General features: G+C 41.9%; 1 protein-coding gene across 4 annotated transcripts in view; it reads right to left on the bottom strand.

Moving 5' to 3' along the window:
- Window positions 1-16,172, bottom strand: part of CHCHD3 (coiled-coil-helix-coiled-coil-helix domain containing 3) — a 272,857-nt gene that overhangs the window by 3,892 nt on the left and 252,793 nt on the right. For all 4 annotated transcript variants that reach the window (XM_042468794.1, XM_042468793.1, XM_042468795.1 and 1 more), the window contains one exon: window positions 13,158-13,293. In XM_042468794.1, coding sequence (XP_042324728.1) covers window positions 13,158-13,293 — 136 coding nt within the window. The remainder of the gene's footprint in view (window positions 1-13,157; window positions 13,294-16,172) is intronic.

The raw sequence follows: 16,172 nt of genomic DNA, 5'->3' as shown, positions 1-16,172 counted from the left end.
CATGAGTGTAGATATAAGCAGGTAACTGCATGGAGGACAGGGACCAATTCCCCCCCTCCCATCTTTATGAAAGAGCCACCCCTGCTCCAGCAAACCCAAATACCTCCATTTTCCTCTGCAGCCCCTCTCAAAATGGCAACAGAAAATCATGTCCTTTCCTTGTGTCTTGCCATTTTGAGAGGGACTGCAGAGGAAAACAGAGGTATTTGAAGGTAGTAAGGCATTCTGGGGTGTTTGTGGGGGTATTTTGTGTTTTCACACTTTGGAGGGGAGTTCTATGTGGTTTGAGAGCAAAAATTAACAGAAATGCACCTCCACACTTTTGAGAGGGAAATATTTGGAGGGTTGGGGTTTTTTGGAGGACTGGTAGGGGGATTCAGGGACCACAAAAATGGAGTGCAGGGGCCATATGTAGACTATGGGTTGCATTTTGCCTACCCCTTGTGTAGACATAGACTATGAAAACATGACACAGGCTCTCAGTCAGCATCTTTTTGATACTGTGACAGCACAGTACCATGGTGTCCCATCTTTTACATTGTGTATTTATTCCAGATTAACATGTTTCACATTGATCTACCACTGACAGCAGAAGTATAAGGGAATTTTCCAGGCAACTGGGAAGTGTCTCCCCTGCTGTTGTTGTGTGCCTTCAAGACATTGCTGACTTATGGCCACCCTAAGGCAATCCTATTGTGGGGTTTTCTTGGCAAGATTTGTTCAGAGGACGTTTTCCATTACCTTTCCCTGAGGCTGAGAGCATGTGACTTGACCAAGATCATCCAGTGGGTTTCATGGCTGAGCAAGGAATTGAACCCTTGTCTCCACAGTCACAGTCCAACACTCAAATTGCTATGCCATATTACTAACCATACACTACCACTGTTGTGTGAACAGCATCCATGCAGACTCCAAGCCCTTGACTGATGATAAACCTGAAACACTCCTGGAAATACAGAGAGTGGCATGCAGCTGGACTACAAGTCTCATCTCCACAGTCATCCCAGTCAACGAGTATGCTGGCTGGGGGGATAATGGGTGTTGTAGTCCAACACATCTGCCAGGCACCAGAATGGGGGAAGCCTGCTTTAGGAGATCATTGGTAAAGAGAGAAGCAGGAGGTCAGAGTGATAGTTCTCTTTCTGTCCGCCTCTACTTCTCTATCTCCTTTACTGGCTATTCATCTTCTCCTGAACTTCTAGTTAACAACTAACAGCTGAAGGAGAGGTAAGCCACACTAGGAATATCAGAAAGTGGTAAAAACTAGTTAATTGAGTGTAGAGAAACCCTGATGAGAAGAATCCAGGACACATGAGAATCTTTGCAGTTCAGGACTTTGTGTATTCAAAATTCATACACAGCTATTTTGCACAGAAAATTCTGTTTGTTTTGCAGGGAAAGCAGCATGTTCTACATAGGGAACAGGGTTTCTGCTCAGAAATATTATTGCTAATCTAATGCGATTTTCTGCACAAAACAACCACAAGTGAATTTTGCACGGAATGAATCCCAAACTGCAAACATTAACTGAAAACTGCACAATTTTCAAAGACTTCCTCACAGGGAGAATAAATCCGCTAAAAATTACTTGTTGCTTCCACTAAGAAGGAAGTCAGCAAAGAAGTACATCTTTAAAATACATGTGGGTTCGAAAAGCAGGGAGAAAGGTGGCTGGGAGTTTTGGTTCTTTGCCTCTACCTCTACTAAAGTTCTCTTTCGCTGAGTTCCAAGGAAACTTCAGAAATCTGAGTAGTCAAAGCCTTGCTTCCACTTGGAATACTTCTGACATGATGAATGTAATGCGTTGCCAGGCTCTTAATATTCAACACTGTATAAATTTAAACACTGCATAAATTAACATAATGTCTTTCAGGGGCAATGGGGGGTTGGGGGGAAATGTCACAAGCTGAAAAACAGAACCCTGCTTCTTTCCCCTTTAGGAATTTGCCAGGTGAGGCAAGAAGAAATTGCAGGTGGTTGGCGATCACTCACAGACTGCTGACTGTAAAACAAAATTCATTTCCGCTGCGAGGGATGCCCTGTACGAGAAGATTGAACTGGGTACACAGGGGGTTCCTTCCTCTGTTTTCGAAGCAACGGCAGCTACACCTGCAACGCTTTGGATTAATTGCTCAGAAAAATGCGCTAATTGTTGGGCATGTCCCTTGGTTAAAAACAATCCCTCAAATCTGAGCCTAAGTATTCAACATAGTGGTTTCAGATGGAGAAGCAAATGGTAGGACCTGAGAGCAAAACACCACCACTATCAGTACCTCTGCACACTCTTAAGAACTCCATAAATGCTACAAAAGGAATAGTCAGTATGACCAGTTGCAAACGCAGGTGTTGATACACTTTATGGTAATAATGCATAACCGGTAACTTCCCTGCAATAATTGTTAATAAGAACAAAACTAACAGAATACTTACAGAAAAAGAATTACTGGGGAGGCAGGGACAGGAACTGCTAACAAGACCAAAACATTCCAAGTGTCTAGGGACTTAAATATCTGATTATGGAAACTGACATCCATAGGGTGGGTACCAGCCATCTATCTCCCAAATCCAATCATGTTAGTTAACCTGAGATATAGCAATAATCTGATATCTAGTCAAACTCTGCCAATAATGTAAGAGCCAACAAATCCTACAATTGCCTTGCTGACTGTTTCATTTCCCAGAAGATGGAAGAAGCCACACAGATATTGACTATCGTAGAAGTGTTTCTCACCGACAGGGTAAACTGGTTAACAGTGTGGATGTAGTGGGACTCATGGTGGAAGGGACCATTTCCTCTGAGGATCTGTTTATATAATGGACAGCCGAGTATAGCTGGATAGACCTTCTGAATCTAACTTCCATGTGACCGAGGAACTACTGGTAAAAATCCCACATGACAAACACTCAGAGAAGGAGGTTCAGTTTGGATGAGTTTCTTGAAGGTGAGATGTTGGTGGCATAATCACATGCAGACACACCACAAAATGGAAGACATAAAGAAATATAGGTGCCTGCATATGAACCTTTCAGCTCAGCTGAGCCTTTAAAAAGGCACATGCAACAACTGGAAAAAGGGGCAACTTACTGAAGAGTATAAATTAGTAGACAATATTTCTAGGGAGAACATCAGGAAGCTAAGGATCAGAATGAGCTCAGGCTTGCAAAAATAATAAAAAGGAGTGTGTGTGTTTTTTAAAGGCTAGGCAGTGATAGACAATAGAGTAAACATGGAACTGCTCAGTGCCTATTTTGTCTTCATCTTCTTCTCCTCAAAGGAAAACAGTGCTCAGCTGGGTGAAAACAGAATGATACTGTGAAGTGGTTGGAGCACAGGATAGGGAAATACAAGAATGTGCAGATGTGGGGTGAGCGATGTGGAGGGTGGCACCACAAATACACAAACTGGCCAGCACAGGCACCCAAACCATGTTTTAAATGTAGGCAGCAAAATTACTAATGCAACATTTTTGTTCCTGGTCTACACTGCTTTGAACGAGGCCAAAAGCAAAACCAAAAGTGATGTCATATCACTCCAGGTTGCCAGAAACACTCTGGTGTGCCCTGCCAGGAAGGCACAGAGATGAAAATTGGCCTTCGCCCCGGCACAGATGCCCCAGCTGTGGCCTTCGATGTCTCACTCCGTGAACAATGCTCCAGAAGTATAAACAAGCTTACTAAGGAGAATGAGTAGGCAGAATATATTTCAGACTACAAGTAGTGAAGCCTGATGCTGCTCAATGTATAAATTTAATAAGCCAGAGGAAACATTCTGGTTTGGCTTACTCTGTGCTATATTAGCTTTCTAATAGGGTTTTGTTGTTCTTATTAAAGGAGAGCATTCCAAAAGGGAACCCCCACCCTCACAGTATAAAGCACAAGTGTCCAATGTCTCTTGCATGTGCAGACTTGTTGAAGAATCAATATTTTTTTTTTACTCACTCAATTCAAAACTGTCGTTTTAAGTATGGCTACTTGTTGACTCCAAAGAAGGCAGTCAATGCCTTCTCCTTCCCATTAATGAACACAATAAGCAACTGTTTGTCTTTCCACTTCGGCATATCCCTATGCACAGAGACACAAGACATACACACACACGAATATATCAATAATATGCTTCAGAGCTTATCAGACTGCCTCGAGAGAACTTCAGGTAGAGATTTAACTCGTGATACGGCCAAGTGTCAAAGCCCTCAATATTAGCGGCTCGGCAAGGTTTTTCTAAGGGAGAGATAGAGCTGTGAGATTACCGAGTGCGAAATAAGGAGTGCACAGATGACGAGACGATTGCAATCGAGGCAGGAAGGAAAGAGGAGTCAATAAATTCAATTTATGAACCACACAAAGAGTCCTTTACTGCTACTCCGATGGGCAGCATTACCACCTGGAATTCGGATTCCCTCCCATGTTTGCTTTTCAATATTATTGAGCCTGTCTCCCGATGCAAGTTTTTGTTCTTCGGCTGCCAATTTTGGATTGACTTCTTCATTCCTGATTTCTCTCTCCTCGGCTTATTCATCCTCTGCTTTGCATTTGTCTCTGTTAATCGCTGTTGCATCTTACAGTGCCATTTTAAGAGTGGCTTCAAAAGAACTATTTGTTCAGTCAAGAGCATAAAGAAATACTTTTCCACACTAAACTCACAAAGACTACAGAAATGCCCTTAATTACAGAAGTTATAAAATAATAGCTCCCTTTAGCTTAAGCACTGCGCTGCACCTGGAAACCAGGGTTTGAATCCCTGCTTGCCCAAGGTGACCCAGTAGGCCATGGAAAATATCTGGGTAAGCTTGGGCAAGTCACACATTCTCACTCTCACAAAACCCCATGGGTTGCCATAAGATAAAACTACTTGAAGGCACACAACACCAAAAGCATATTTATTTGAACTGCTCAAAGATCCCACTGTTCCTATATATGCACAACAATGGATATACATGACAGTTAGCATATGTTAAAAGTGCACATGCACCAGCACACATAAACACACACCTGCTTCAATCCAACATCTCCCAGAGTAGCATATGTCTGTATACACCATGGCAGCACTATGCAACCCCTATGTAGTATGGCAGCATTGTACAACACGTTCCAATGACTGGATGCCATTTTGCAATGCACAATACTACAACCACAATGCAGAGAATATGATCTACAACTGCAATGCATAATCACAATGCAAAGTACAGGATGCACAACCAAAATGCAAAGTACAGGATCCACAACCATAACTGAAAGTACAGGATGCAAAACTGCAATGCATAATGATCAATTTGCAAAGACAAGACACTGAACATTTTGTCAGTGCAACTGTCTCCGTTGCAATCAGCAGAATATGTCTGTTGTGCAATGGTGAATTTTTGACCCTGAATGTGTTGCATGACTTATATGTGTATATGTCCCAAAATGGCCAATCTTTACCTATTCTCTTCTATGTATGTGTGTCTAAGTGCATCTTATATTCCATCCAGCTATCCAACCAACCCAGCTTCTCACAAAGAATTAGTGGAACTATGGTTCCTTACCCCTCTTCTTGAACCACAGTTCCCAGAATTCTCCAGGGTGAAGCCCTAACTATTTGGTGATGTCATATGTGTTAATGTCCTAAAACAGATCCATATGAGAAAAGAGGCACTGCTTAAATCCCAGTGTGCAGTGCAACAGATAACTGTTGTTACTGTTGCTGTTGTTGTGTGCCTTCAAGTTGTTGATGTTTTATGGTGTTTTCTGTGGCAGTATGAGTTGGCTCAGTGGATTTCCATATCCAAGCAGGGAACTGAACTCTGATATCCACAGTCACAGTCCAATGCTCAAACCACACCATGCTGGCCACTACACCATGCTGGCAACAGTGTTGTTCCAGGACTGGGACAGCTTGGCCAGTGATCTACACACTGGGAACTTTTGGTGTCAACTAAAGACACAGAGAAATGAAAACAGTGGAGGGGATAAGATGAGAAGGACGCCAGCTCCAAGCTGCCTATTTCTCAAATGACTGACACCAGAGAGGACAGGTAGGAGGTCCAATGAATCAAAGTACCATGAGAGGGCAACTTGGTTCTGTGGCAGAAGTGATTGTCAAAGTCACCCCTCCCATTGTACTCTGGCTCCATGTATGCCTCTCTCTTACTGGAAGCCAGGCATTTGAGAAATAGGTAGCGCCAACTCAATAGCTTCCTCTTCTCATTGACACTTCCCCACCCAAATGCTGAGAAAGTAGTGTGGCTTGTGTAAAAGTCTGTTTACATGTGTGGTGTGTCACTAAAGGTTCCTGGCCTTAGGCTTTTAGCTGAATCTGGGTCGCTGTGCCTTGTTAAACTGCTATTTAAAGTGTTTATGCCTTCCTTGTTTTTTCCTTGATAGATTATATGGTTTTGTTGTGCTTTGTTGTACCCCTACTTGGAGTTATATTTATAATGAAAAGCAAGTAGTAAATTTAACAGACAAATAAATGTCTGGTGCTATTATAGTTGATAGCAAATATGTGAATCATAGCTATATCTTCACCTTTATTCCATCTGTTCTGGCAGTGCTGGAGTCATGAGTGTGTGTGTGTGTTTTGGGGTTATTTAACTCTATTACATGAATATGAGAGAGAAGGGGGAAATGCCACATTGGGTACTTACTGTGAAGGTGCGTTCTGGGGTGGGAGAGAGGAGGAATTGATGATGTGTGGGTTTCATCAACTTTGGGTGATTCCTCTTCTCACCAACCCAGAGAAGAAACACCTATCAAATTGGGCAAGTGAGAAGAACCCAAAAGCCATTTACAGCCTATTAGGTTACAAGCTGGGAGGAAAATATCTTGGATGTCACAAAAGAAAAAAAAAAGCACTTTTCATCTGTGCAAAAGTGAAAGATTTCTACAAAAACAAGGGTTACTTCCAATTCTATGCTGATTATCCATTTTAATGAAGTGAGGGTCATGTCAGTCATTCAAAGTCCCTAAATTTTTAACGACTTCCACAGATGGTCATTCTTCCATCTGCAGAACCATGTCATGTTATGCCTTACCAGTCTTGCGCTTGCATTAGTAAAAAGACATCTATACTACAAAGGGTGGGAGGGAGGTAGGTATGTCTTGTTTTAGCCTTACTTTATGGGGTGAATTTCCCCCTCACCACTAAAAAGAGAAATATATTCCAGGGCAAAGGAGAGGGCACATATCCTTCTTTTGTTATTGTTATGTGCCTTTCAAGTCAGCTCTGACTTATGGTGAACCCCACTGTAGGGTTTTCTTGGCAAATCTATTTAAAGGAGGTTCACCACTACCTTTCTCTTGGGTCGAGAAAGCGTGACCTGCCCAAGATCATCCAGTGGGTTTCCAAGGCTGAGTGGGGATTCGAACCCTAGTCCCCAAGAGTCCTAGTCCAACACTCAAATCATTACAACACACTGGTTTTCATAGTCTTCAAAGAAAGCTTTAAAAAGAGCAATAAAAGAATTATGAAACATTATGCTTTTGCTGCAAAGCAGTAAATAGACCTGTTTGCCAATGAAGTGAACATCAGCACTTATGGCACAGAAGTGTGCATTCAGCAAAGAAATGAAAGGAAACAAAATGAAACCCAGAATTAAACTGAGCTCTAGGAATAGATGGGAAATTGCACTTTGTCATCAGTTCAAAACTGCCAGTCCAGATCACACAGTGTTCTCCGTAGCAATGGAAGTGTTACCTTAAGGAAAAACTACATTTTCACACCAGTATTGAGGTGATGTCTGAGTGTAGGAAAAAGCAACAGCCCACAAAATAAAAGTGTGATTTGGAAAGACAGTATCTGTATCTCTGTAGCAAAAGAATTATAGGTACATGGGCATTTCTCAAAAGCAAAACAAACAAACAACTTTTGAACAGGGAGAACCACTGGACTTTGGGAGAACAAGACTTGCTACTGAGCAAATCTGATGGATAAATTTGGAATTATTAAAGTGTGTGTTGTATGCCTTCAAGTCATTTCCAACTTATGGCAACCCTCAGGCAAAACTATTAAGGGGTTTTCTTGGCAAGATCTGTTCAGATGAGGTTTGCCATTGTCTTCTCCTGAGGCTGAAAGCATGTGACTTGCCCAAGATCACCCAGTCAGTTTCATGGCCAAGTTGGGAATCAAACCCTGGTCTCCAGGGTCATAGTCCAACACTCAAGTCCACCTTGGCTCTTTTTTATTAGAGTAAAGAGATAAAGAAAAATCTTCTCCCACCTTGTTCTCTTCCCCTCACAGTCTGCAAAACTAAAGGGAGTCATCCAAATAAAATACAATTCCCTTCTGCTTCACTTTTCTACCACCAGCATAAGCAGAATAGCAGGAGGGCTGTGAGGGGGCTACACTGCAGAATATAAAGTGAGCAACTCAGAAATGAGAGCAAGAGAGGAAAACACAGAAGGCAACGGGGAACAGGCAACAATCATGTATCTATAAAGATGCCATAATTGGCCCTTTCCATTGCTCTGTTTTGTGCAGACCGTCTACGCCAGCTTACGGTGTTCTCTTGAGAGCCTCCATAGAGTAAACTTGGCCAGCTGCCTTGACAGCCATTATAAACTGGCGTGTCCATGGGTTTGCAGATATGCAAAGCAAGCAAGCGATAGCCATACAAGCTAGAGCGTGGCTTCTGGCCCTACCAGTCCACTGGGGATGTTTCTGAGAGAGAGAAAGAGGGAGCAAGCCAACTACACAGAAATGGAATTACAGCAAGAGAAGAGGAGGATAATTTATAAAGCACTATCCTCAGCAAGCCAAGCGGATGTGCAGCTGCCTTTGCTGACGGTATTAATGTAGAGCCGCTGGACATGTTCCAGAGAGAAGTTCTCCCAAAAGAGTCCAGCTGAAAATGAATGGGAAGTGAGCAAGAGAAAAACAAGAGTAGGTAGTTGTAAATGATAATAATAATAAAAGAACTTTGGATTTGGAACTCCTGCGACGGATGCTGGCACATGGGGAATGACCCATTTGTACAGAGATTGCGCCTACGGACCATCCAGAAAATGAATGGGAAAAGAGCAACAAAAAAGCTGCAGACTTTTCGAGAATGGCTGACTTCTAAGTGTTTGTCTCCAGTTGCCCTTAAGAGGGGAACATCTATGCCACAGTTGGGGCTACAGTGCCAGGGTTGAGGATCAGTTTTCACCTCTGCACTGACCTAGCAGGCTACCCAGGAGTGTTTCTGGCAATCTGAAAGGCTACAACATTACTTCTGTTTTTGCATTTGGTCTATTTTTGGCTTTGTTGGGGGGAATTAGGCAATTTTCAGGTGATACTTCAGCTGGGGTTTTGTTTTGTTTTGTTTTTAAAGAAAGTTTGCTCTGGAGCCTTGAGGGCATCGGAAAAAAAGTTAGGAGTTGCAATTTTCCCGTTAGAACTCAGATAAAAATCAAAGTGTTTACAAATGGAGAGTGACTAAGACGGTCAAAGATCTGAAAACCAAACTCAATGAGGAATGGCTCAGAGAGCTGGGTATCTTTATCTTGGAGAAGAGAAGATTGAGAGGTGAAATTATAGCCATCTTCAAACATCTGAAGATATGTCATGTAGAAGATGAAGCAAACTTGCTTTCTACTGTTCCACAGGACAGGATATGAACCAGTGGATGAAAATTATGAGAAAAAAAGATTCCACCTAAAGTTTAGGAAGAACTTAATGACGGTAAGCTTTTCTGACAATGGAACAGACTGTCTCAGAGGGTGGAGGACTCTCCTTCTTTGGGGGTCTTTAAGCAGAGGCTGAATGGGCCTCTTTCAGGAGTGCTTGAGTTGTGTATTCCTGCATGGCAGGGGGTTAGACTAGATAGCCTTTATGGGAATCTTCCAACTCTATGATTCTATGACCACACCGTTCCTTTGGAAGGCTGTATGGTCCAATGCAGAGTGAAGCCAGGAAGAAGGAACATTAACAACCTAAGCTGTGCAGACAACACAATACTACTAGCAGAAACCAATGAAAACCTGGAGCATACTGAAGAAGTTCAAGCAGGAAAGTGCAAAGGTTGGATTAATGTTGAACATTAAAAAATAATTACCACAGAAGATCTACAAAAATTCACCTAGACAATGAGGAAATTGAAATAGTCAATGAGTTCAAATATAGATCAGAACAGAAACTGCTGTCAAGAAACCAGAAGAAGACTAGGATTGGGAAGGGCAGCTTTGAAAGAACTAGACAAGATAATAAAGTGTAGACATAACTCTGAACACTAAAGTGAGGATAGTCCAAGTCATTGTATTCCCCATCATCATGTACAGATGTGAGAGCTGGACAATGAAAAAGTAGAAGGCAGTACAAAGAGAGGACAACCAAATGCCAGCTAGTTAGATTCGATCAGGGAAGACACGGCTTTGGGCCTGAGCAGAGAGGCTGAGAACAGGAGGGTCTTGGAGATGTGTCATCCACAGGATCACCATGAGTCAAAGTCAACTAGGGCCATCATCATCATCATCATCATCATCAACATGGCCCAATGCTTAAATGTTTGTAGAGTGTGAGGAGAGTACCTCACTTCCAGAACAGGTCTATGTAACTATTTATGTCTCATTAAAATATTTCACTTCCACCATATATCATGGTTTTTTAAGACACTATACAAATAAAATCAATCTAGACAGTTCGGAACTTAAGAGAATAAAAGCAATTTGAATAGACTAAAAACATCCAGCAACATAACTTGTTAAAGCAGCTTAAAAGATTAAGACTGTTTAAAACCATGAACATTATGGAGGAAAAAATCAATTAGGCTTCAAAGTCCTTTCTAAAACAAGCTATATTTTAACTTGGTGATGGACTGAAACCCACACTAGTGCTAACTGGACTTCTGAGGGGACATTCCACAAATGTAATGCAACTGCACCAGATATAAGTTGTTCATCATGTACTGTTGGGTTATTGACTGCCCCTGTTCTCTGTTTTTATGTCTGAGATAGGCATCTCATTTGTAATTTATCAAGCCTCTACAAGACTGTTATATTGCACAATGGGCTAACTTGCCTCAGTGGGTAAAAGGCTACAATCATAGAGTTGGAAGAGACCACAAGGGCCATGCAGTCCAACCGCCTGCCATGCAGGAAATCACAATCAAAGCACACCCAACAGATGGCCATCCAGCCTCTGTTTAAAGACTTCCAAAGAATGAGACTCCACTACACTCCAAGGAAGTGTGTTCCACTGTCAAACAGCCCTTACTGTCAAGAATTTCCTCCTCATATTGAGGTTGAATCTCTTTTCCTGTAGCTTGCATCCACTGTTCCGTGTTCTAGTCTCTGGAGCAGCAGAAAACAGGCTTGCTCCATCCACAAAATGACATCCTTTCAAATACTTAAACAAGGCTATCATATCACCCCTTAACCTTCTCTTCTCCAGGCTAAACATCCCCAGCTCCCTGAGTCGTAGGGCATGGTTTCCAGACCCTTCGCCATTTTAGTCGCCCTCCTTTGGACATGCTCCAGTTTCTCAATGTCCTTTTTGAATTGTGGTGCCCAGAACTGGACACAATATTCCAGGTGGGGCCTTACCAGAGCAGAATAGAATGGCACTATTACTTCCCTTGATCTAGACACTATACTTCTATTGATGCAGCCTAGAATCGCATTGGCCTTTTTAGCTGCCGCATCACATTGTTATACAAGGCTACACAAACCTGATCTATAAAAAAGGGTACTTTAAGAACAGGGAAGGTGAGCAGTTACTTGGGAGCAAATAGGTTAGTGTGAATGTTCACAAGATCAGCATGTTAAATTCCTAGGTTAAGAAAAATTCAGTCTTTTGCTTCCTATATTTCTGCTTTTACATTCAAGAAGAATGTAAAAGTCGTGAGCCCTAGTGGTCTCACGACTGGATTACTGTAACGTCCTCCTGGCTGGGCTTCCTCTTTCTCACCTCCGTCCTTTAATTTCTGTCCAGCATTCAGCTGCACGCATTATCACATCCGCCCACCGCTCTGACCACATCTCTCCTGTGTTGGCATCCCTTCACTGGCTTCCCCTCCCTTTCAGCATTCAGTATAAGCTCCTGCTGTCAACGTTTAAAGCCCTCCATGGGCTGGCCCCTCCTTACTTATCAGACCTTATTTCCCCTCACCTTCCCACTAGGGCCCTCCGTTCTGGTAGTCAAGGTTTGCTGTCCCAGCCCAGGATTTCCTCTGCCCCATCTCGGATTTGCTCCTTTTCACTCGCTGCCCCTCACTCCTGGAACCTTCTTCCCCCGCGAGCAAGAGCCATCACTTCTTTAACCAGCTTCAAAACAGAGTTGAAGACCATCCTGTTCAGGGCAGCGTTCCCAGGCATTGCATAATTGTCACTTGCTATTTGATATTCTTTTGATGCCTGTTTTATTGAACCATTTCCTGTATTGCTATGTACTTTATATGTATTAGCCTACTAGCCCCACCACCTTTCCCTTCTCCTTTTATGTCGTGTCTCTTTAGATTGTAAGCCTGAGGGCAGGGAACCATCTAATTAAAAAGATTGTATGTACAGCGCTGTGTAAATTTACAGTGCTTTATAAATAAAGGTTAATTATTATTATTATTATTATTATTATTATTATTATTATTATTATTATTATTAGTGGAAAAATTAGTGGAAAGCTGATATATGTGTATGACTGTTTTATAGCTGGACTAAGCAAAGCAGACAAAACATGTGGAGCAACTGAAGAAATCGAGAACTGTTATTCGGAGCCAAGGAAGGTGCTAATATCTACTAGGAAAGCTGCCAAACAATGTAGTACAGAACTAACAAAATGTGAAGAATCAATATGTGCAACAGTCTAACTCCAGACTGGGTAGAAACAACCAAAGATGAGAGAGGATTAGACATGCTTCAAACTGAGACATGAATCCAAGCTTTACAACTACAAGTTACATTCATACCCCAGCTTTATAAATTGAAGATTAAAAAAAAAAGAACTATTAAAAATTATATGAGCAAAATCTATAAAGAAAAATCACATCATAGAGAAAACAAATAGCAAACAGTTCACAATAGGGAGTGTTAAATAATACCAAAATGGAACAAACTGGAGATAGGCAGTAAAGGCATGATAAAAAGTTGGGAATAATAAAAGAATGTGACAACATGATGGAAAACAGGGAACCACCACAAAGGCCTGAAGAAATCTCGAAAGAGACGTTCCAGCATCCCGCTGCTCCCTTGAGCTTCTTTTCTGTGCCTACCTGCTTGGCATGGTTTACACACTTCAAGTACTCGCTGGCCAGGGCTGAGCAGCTGAGTGTCTTCTGGGAGTTCTCCTGATAGCACTGGAGGATTTTGCTCTGCAGGTCGGCACACACCGGGGTTGACTTGAATCGCCTGGGATTTGGAAAGATGGAGGGGGACGGGGGATGAAAAAAGAAGGAGAATAAACATTATACGGATGCTTTCACAGTAAATTACAAGAAACCAAGGATCTTTGTATGTGTCACTGGAAGAAACAACATATTTGCCCAGAAACGTATGGGTGCAAAATGAAGAAAAGTTAAGATAAACATTGCCATATTAGTCTAAGAGCAAATCAAGCCTCTAGTCTCACTAGAAGGCAAGATAACCAAACCGAGTCTGTCGTACTTTGGACATATTATGAGAAAATATGGCTCACTAGAAAATAATGATAATAACTGGTAAAGTAGAAGGTACTAGGAGAATAGGAAGAATGTGCTGCAAGTAGAACGTGCTGCAACCAGGGAAGCTATGACCCTGAGTTTACAAGGTTTGAACAAGTCACTTGATGGCCTCTTGTAGGTCTCTCATTCATAGGGTTGATGAAAGGTGAAACTGAACAACAATTCTATGGACCCATCCAGCATGCGGTCTAGAATATTCCAGAAGCTGTAGTCCAAAAGAAGTAACTTTCTCAAATTCTGACCTAGTTTACATATTGTACCCAGTATCTATTGATAAGAACCACCATGTCATTTGGAAAACTACTCTTTATAGAACTATGGTGACTATACTTATCCAATTGGACAAGCTATATCAGTCCAAAGCTATCCTCATGCACAACTATTGCCCCTGGGGTTCCTTTTCCCAATAACAATCACACTGCAAAGGGGAGATTTTTGTAAGTCACCTTGACTATTTTTGATAGCAAGCCAACCTGTGACTGTATAAATAAGCCACTGTGGCTATAAACAGCCTGGAACAGCTTGCAGAAGATACCCAGCAGTCTACAGTGTATCCTACAAAAGAAGAATCATTAGCAAAAATTGAGATATATTGTTTGTGGCTCAACTAACATCACACAGATAACAGTACGGAAGGGAAAAAGAAATTTGTGATGAAAATAACGATATCTTCCACAGCCTACGTGTACGATTTGTAAAGACACGCACCATAGGCTAGTGATTCATAACTGATCAGCAGGATCAGACGGAAATATTTTTACATAAAAAACACAGCATCGTTTTAAGACAGATTTCTCACATGTTTGATAGAATAGTATAGTTTTTACCAGATGTTTAAAGCAGTGCTTCTTTACTGGTTATGGTTTTTACCACTATCTGGAGTGAGAAATGGCACGTTCCCCCTCCTGTTATGTGCCAGGGACTGGCACCACATTTGTACCCACTGACTACAATTCTTTTCTTTCTTGCTTGCTTGGAAGCTCACCATGGAGTGGCAGCCACTTGCTAATGGACCAGTACTGGTCTGAAGGACCATAAAAAGATCCTAAACTCCCTGAGAAGGAAGATCAAAAGCTCTCAGCAGCTTACAAAGACACTCTCTGCCCTCAGGCTTATAAATCTAAAACACATACCACAGAAGGAAAACAAAGGGAAGAGGGAAAAGGTAAATGCAGGAGAGCACAGCTCAATTACAAATTGCTAGTAATCAAAGTTTAGAAAAGTTATTTTGGCATCCGTTATTTCTAAGACTAGAGAGTCCAGAAAAGTAGTTTTTTCCAAGCTGTGCTCATAATTGCCATCCTAGGATGGCATCCACATTTTGGAAGTAGCTCTTAAGAAATCAACTGGTTACCTCTCATTAATCTGCACTAGCAGGCAAGGATCTTGAGATATGGATAGATAGATAGATAGATAGATATAGATATATATGTGTGTGTGTGTGTGTGTTTCTGTGTGTTTGCACTGTTGGCCTTTTACAATCTGGAGATTTACTGCTACTTTTACTGAAACAGTGATTACACGGCATGCTCATGTTCTTCATGCGGTTTTCACAGAATCAGTTATTTTATAAGCTCCTGCTGTTGACGTTTAAAGCCCTCCATAGACTGGCCCCTCCTTATTTATCAGACCTTCTTTCTCCTCACCTTCCCACTCGGGCCCTCCGTTCCGGTAGCCAAAGTCTGCTGTCCCAGCCCAGGATTTCCTCTGCCCCATTCCGGATTCGCCCCTTTTCACTTGCTGCCCCTCACTCCTGGAACCTTCTTCCCCCACAAACAAGAGCCATCTCTTCTTTAACCAGCTTCAAAACGGAGTTGAAGACCATCCTGTTCAGAGAAGGGTTCCCAGGCCTTGTATAATTCTCGCTTGCCTTCCTGAATGAAGATTAACCATCCATTATGAAGCCAAGCCCTCCCTCCAGTCCACCTGCCTTGGTCCAGGCCTTGGAGGTAGAGAGGAACTGCTGGACCTCATCCTCTTCCCCACCACTACTCCCTTCTCCTTTTGTGTGGTGTCTCTTTAGATTGTAAGCCCGAGGGCAGGGAACCGTCTAATTAAAAAGACTGTATGTACAGCGCTGTGTAAATTTACAGCGCTTTATAAATAAAGGTTAATAGTAATAATAATAATACTATATTGCTTAAAATTTCACCAAGCTGTTGTCATTTTAAGTGTAGTTGAGAACTTCCATCCATATAAGGTGATGAAGGGCACATATGTTTTAAACAAATGCAATATTCAAACCTTGTCAACAGAGAATGTCTTTACCTTTAATGTTTGTGTAACATTTGATACACATAAGAACAAGAAAAGACATGCCGAATCAGAGTAGAAGCCTCTCTTAGTCCATCCTTCTGTTCCCTCAATCAGCAAAGAGGACTAGAAACCCAATTTGCAAACTGTAACATGTTTCTTGGTATAATTACTGATATTTATTGTCCCCCTTTTCTTTTAACAGCTCCTGAAGATGGCAATAAAAATACTTCCAGGCCAAAAGGTGCTGGGCTGTTTTCAAGAATAAAATCATCTCTCTTTTCAACATCCTGAGACAGAGGCGCGTTACAGACT

Source organism: Sceloporus undulatus, chromosome 5, assembly GCF_019175285.1.
Source record: "Sceloporus undulatus isolate JIND9_A2432 ecotype Alabama chromosome 5, SceUnd_v1.1, whole genome shotgun sequence".
NCBI classification, from domain to species: domain Eukaryota; kingdom Metazoa; phylum Chordata; class Lepidosauria; order Squamata; family Phrynosomatidae; genus Sceloporus; species Sceloporus undulatus.
This window is presented reverse-complemented; position numbering and strand designations above follow the sequence as displayed.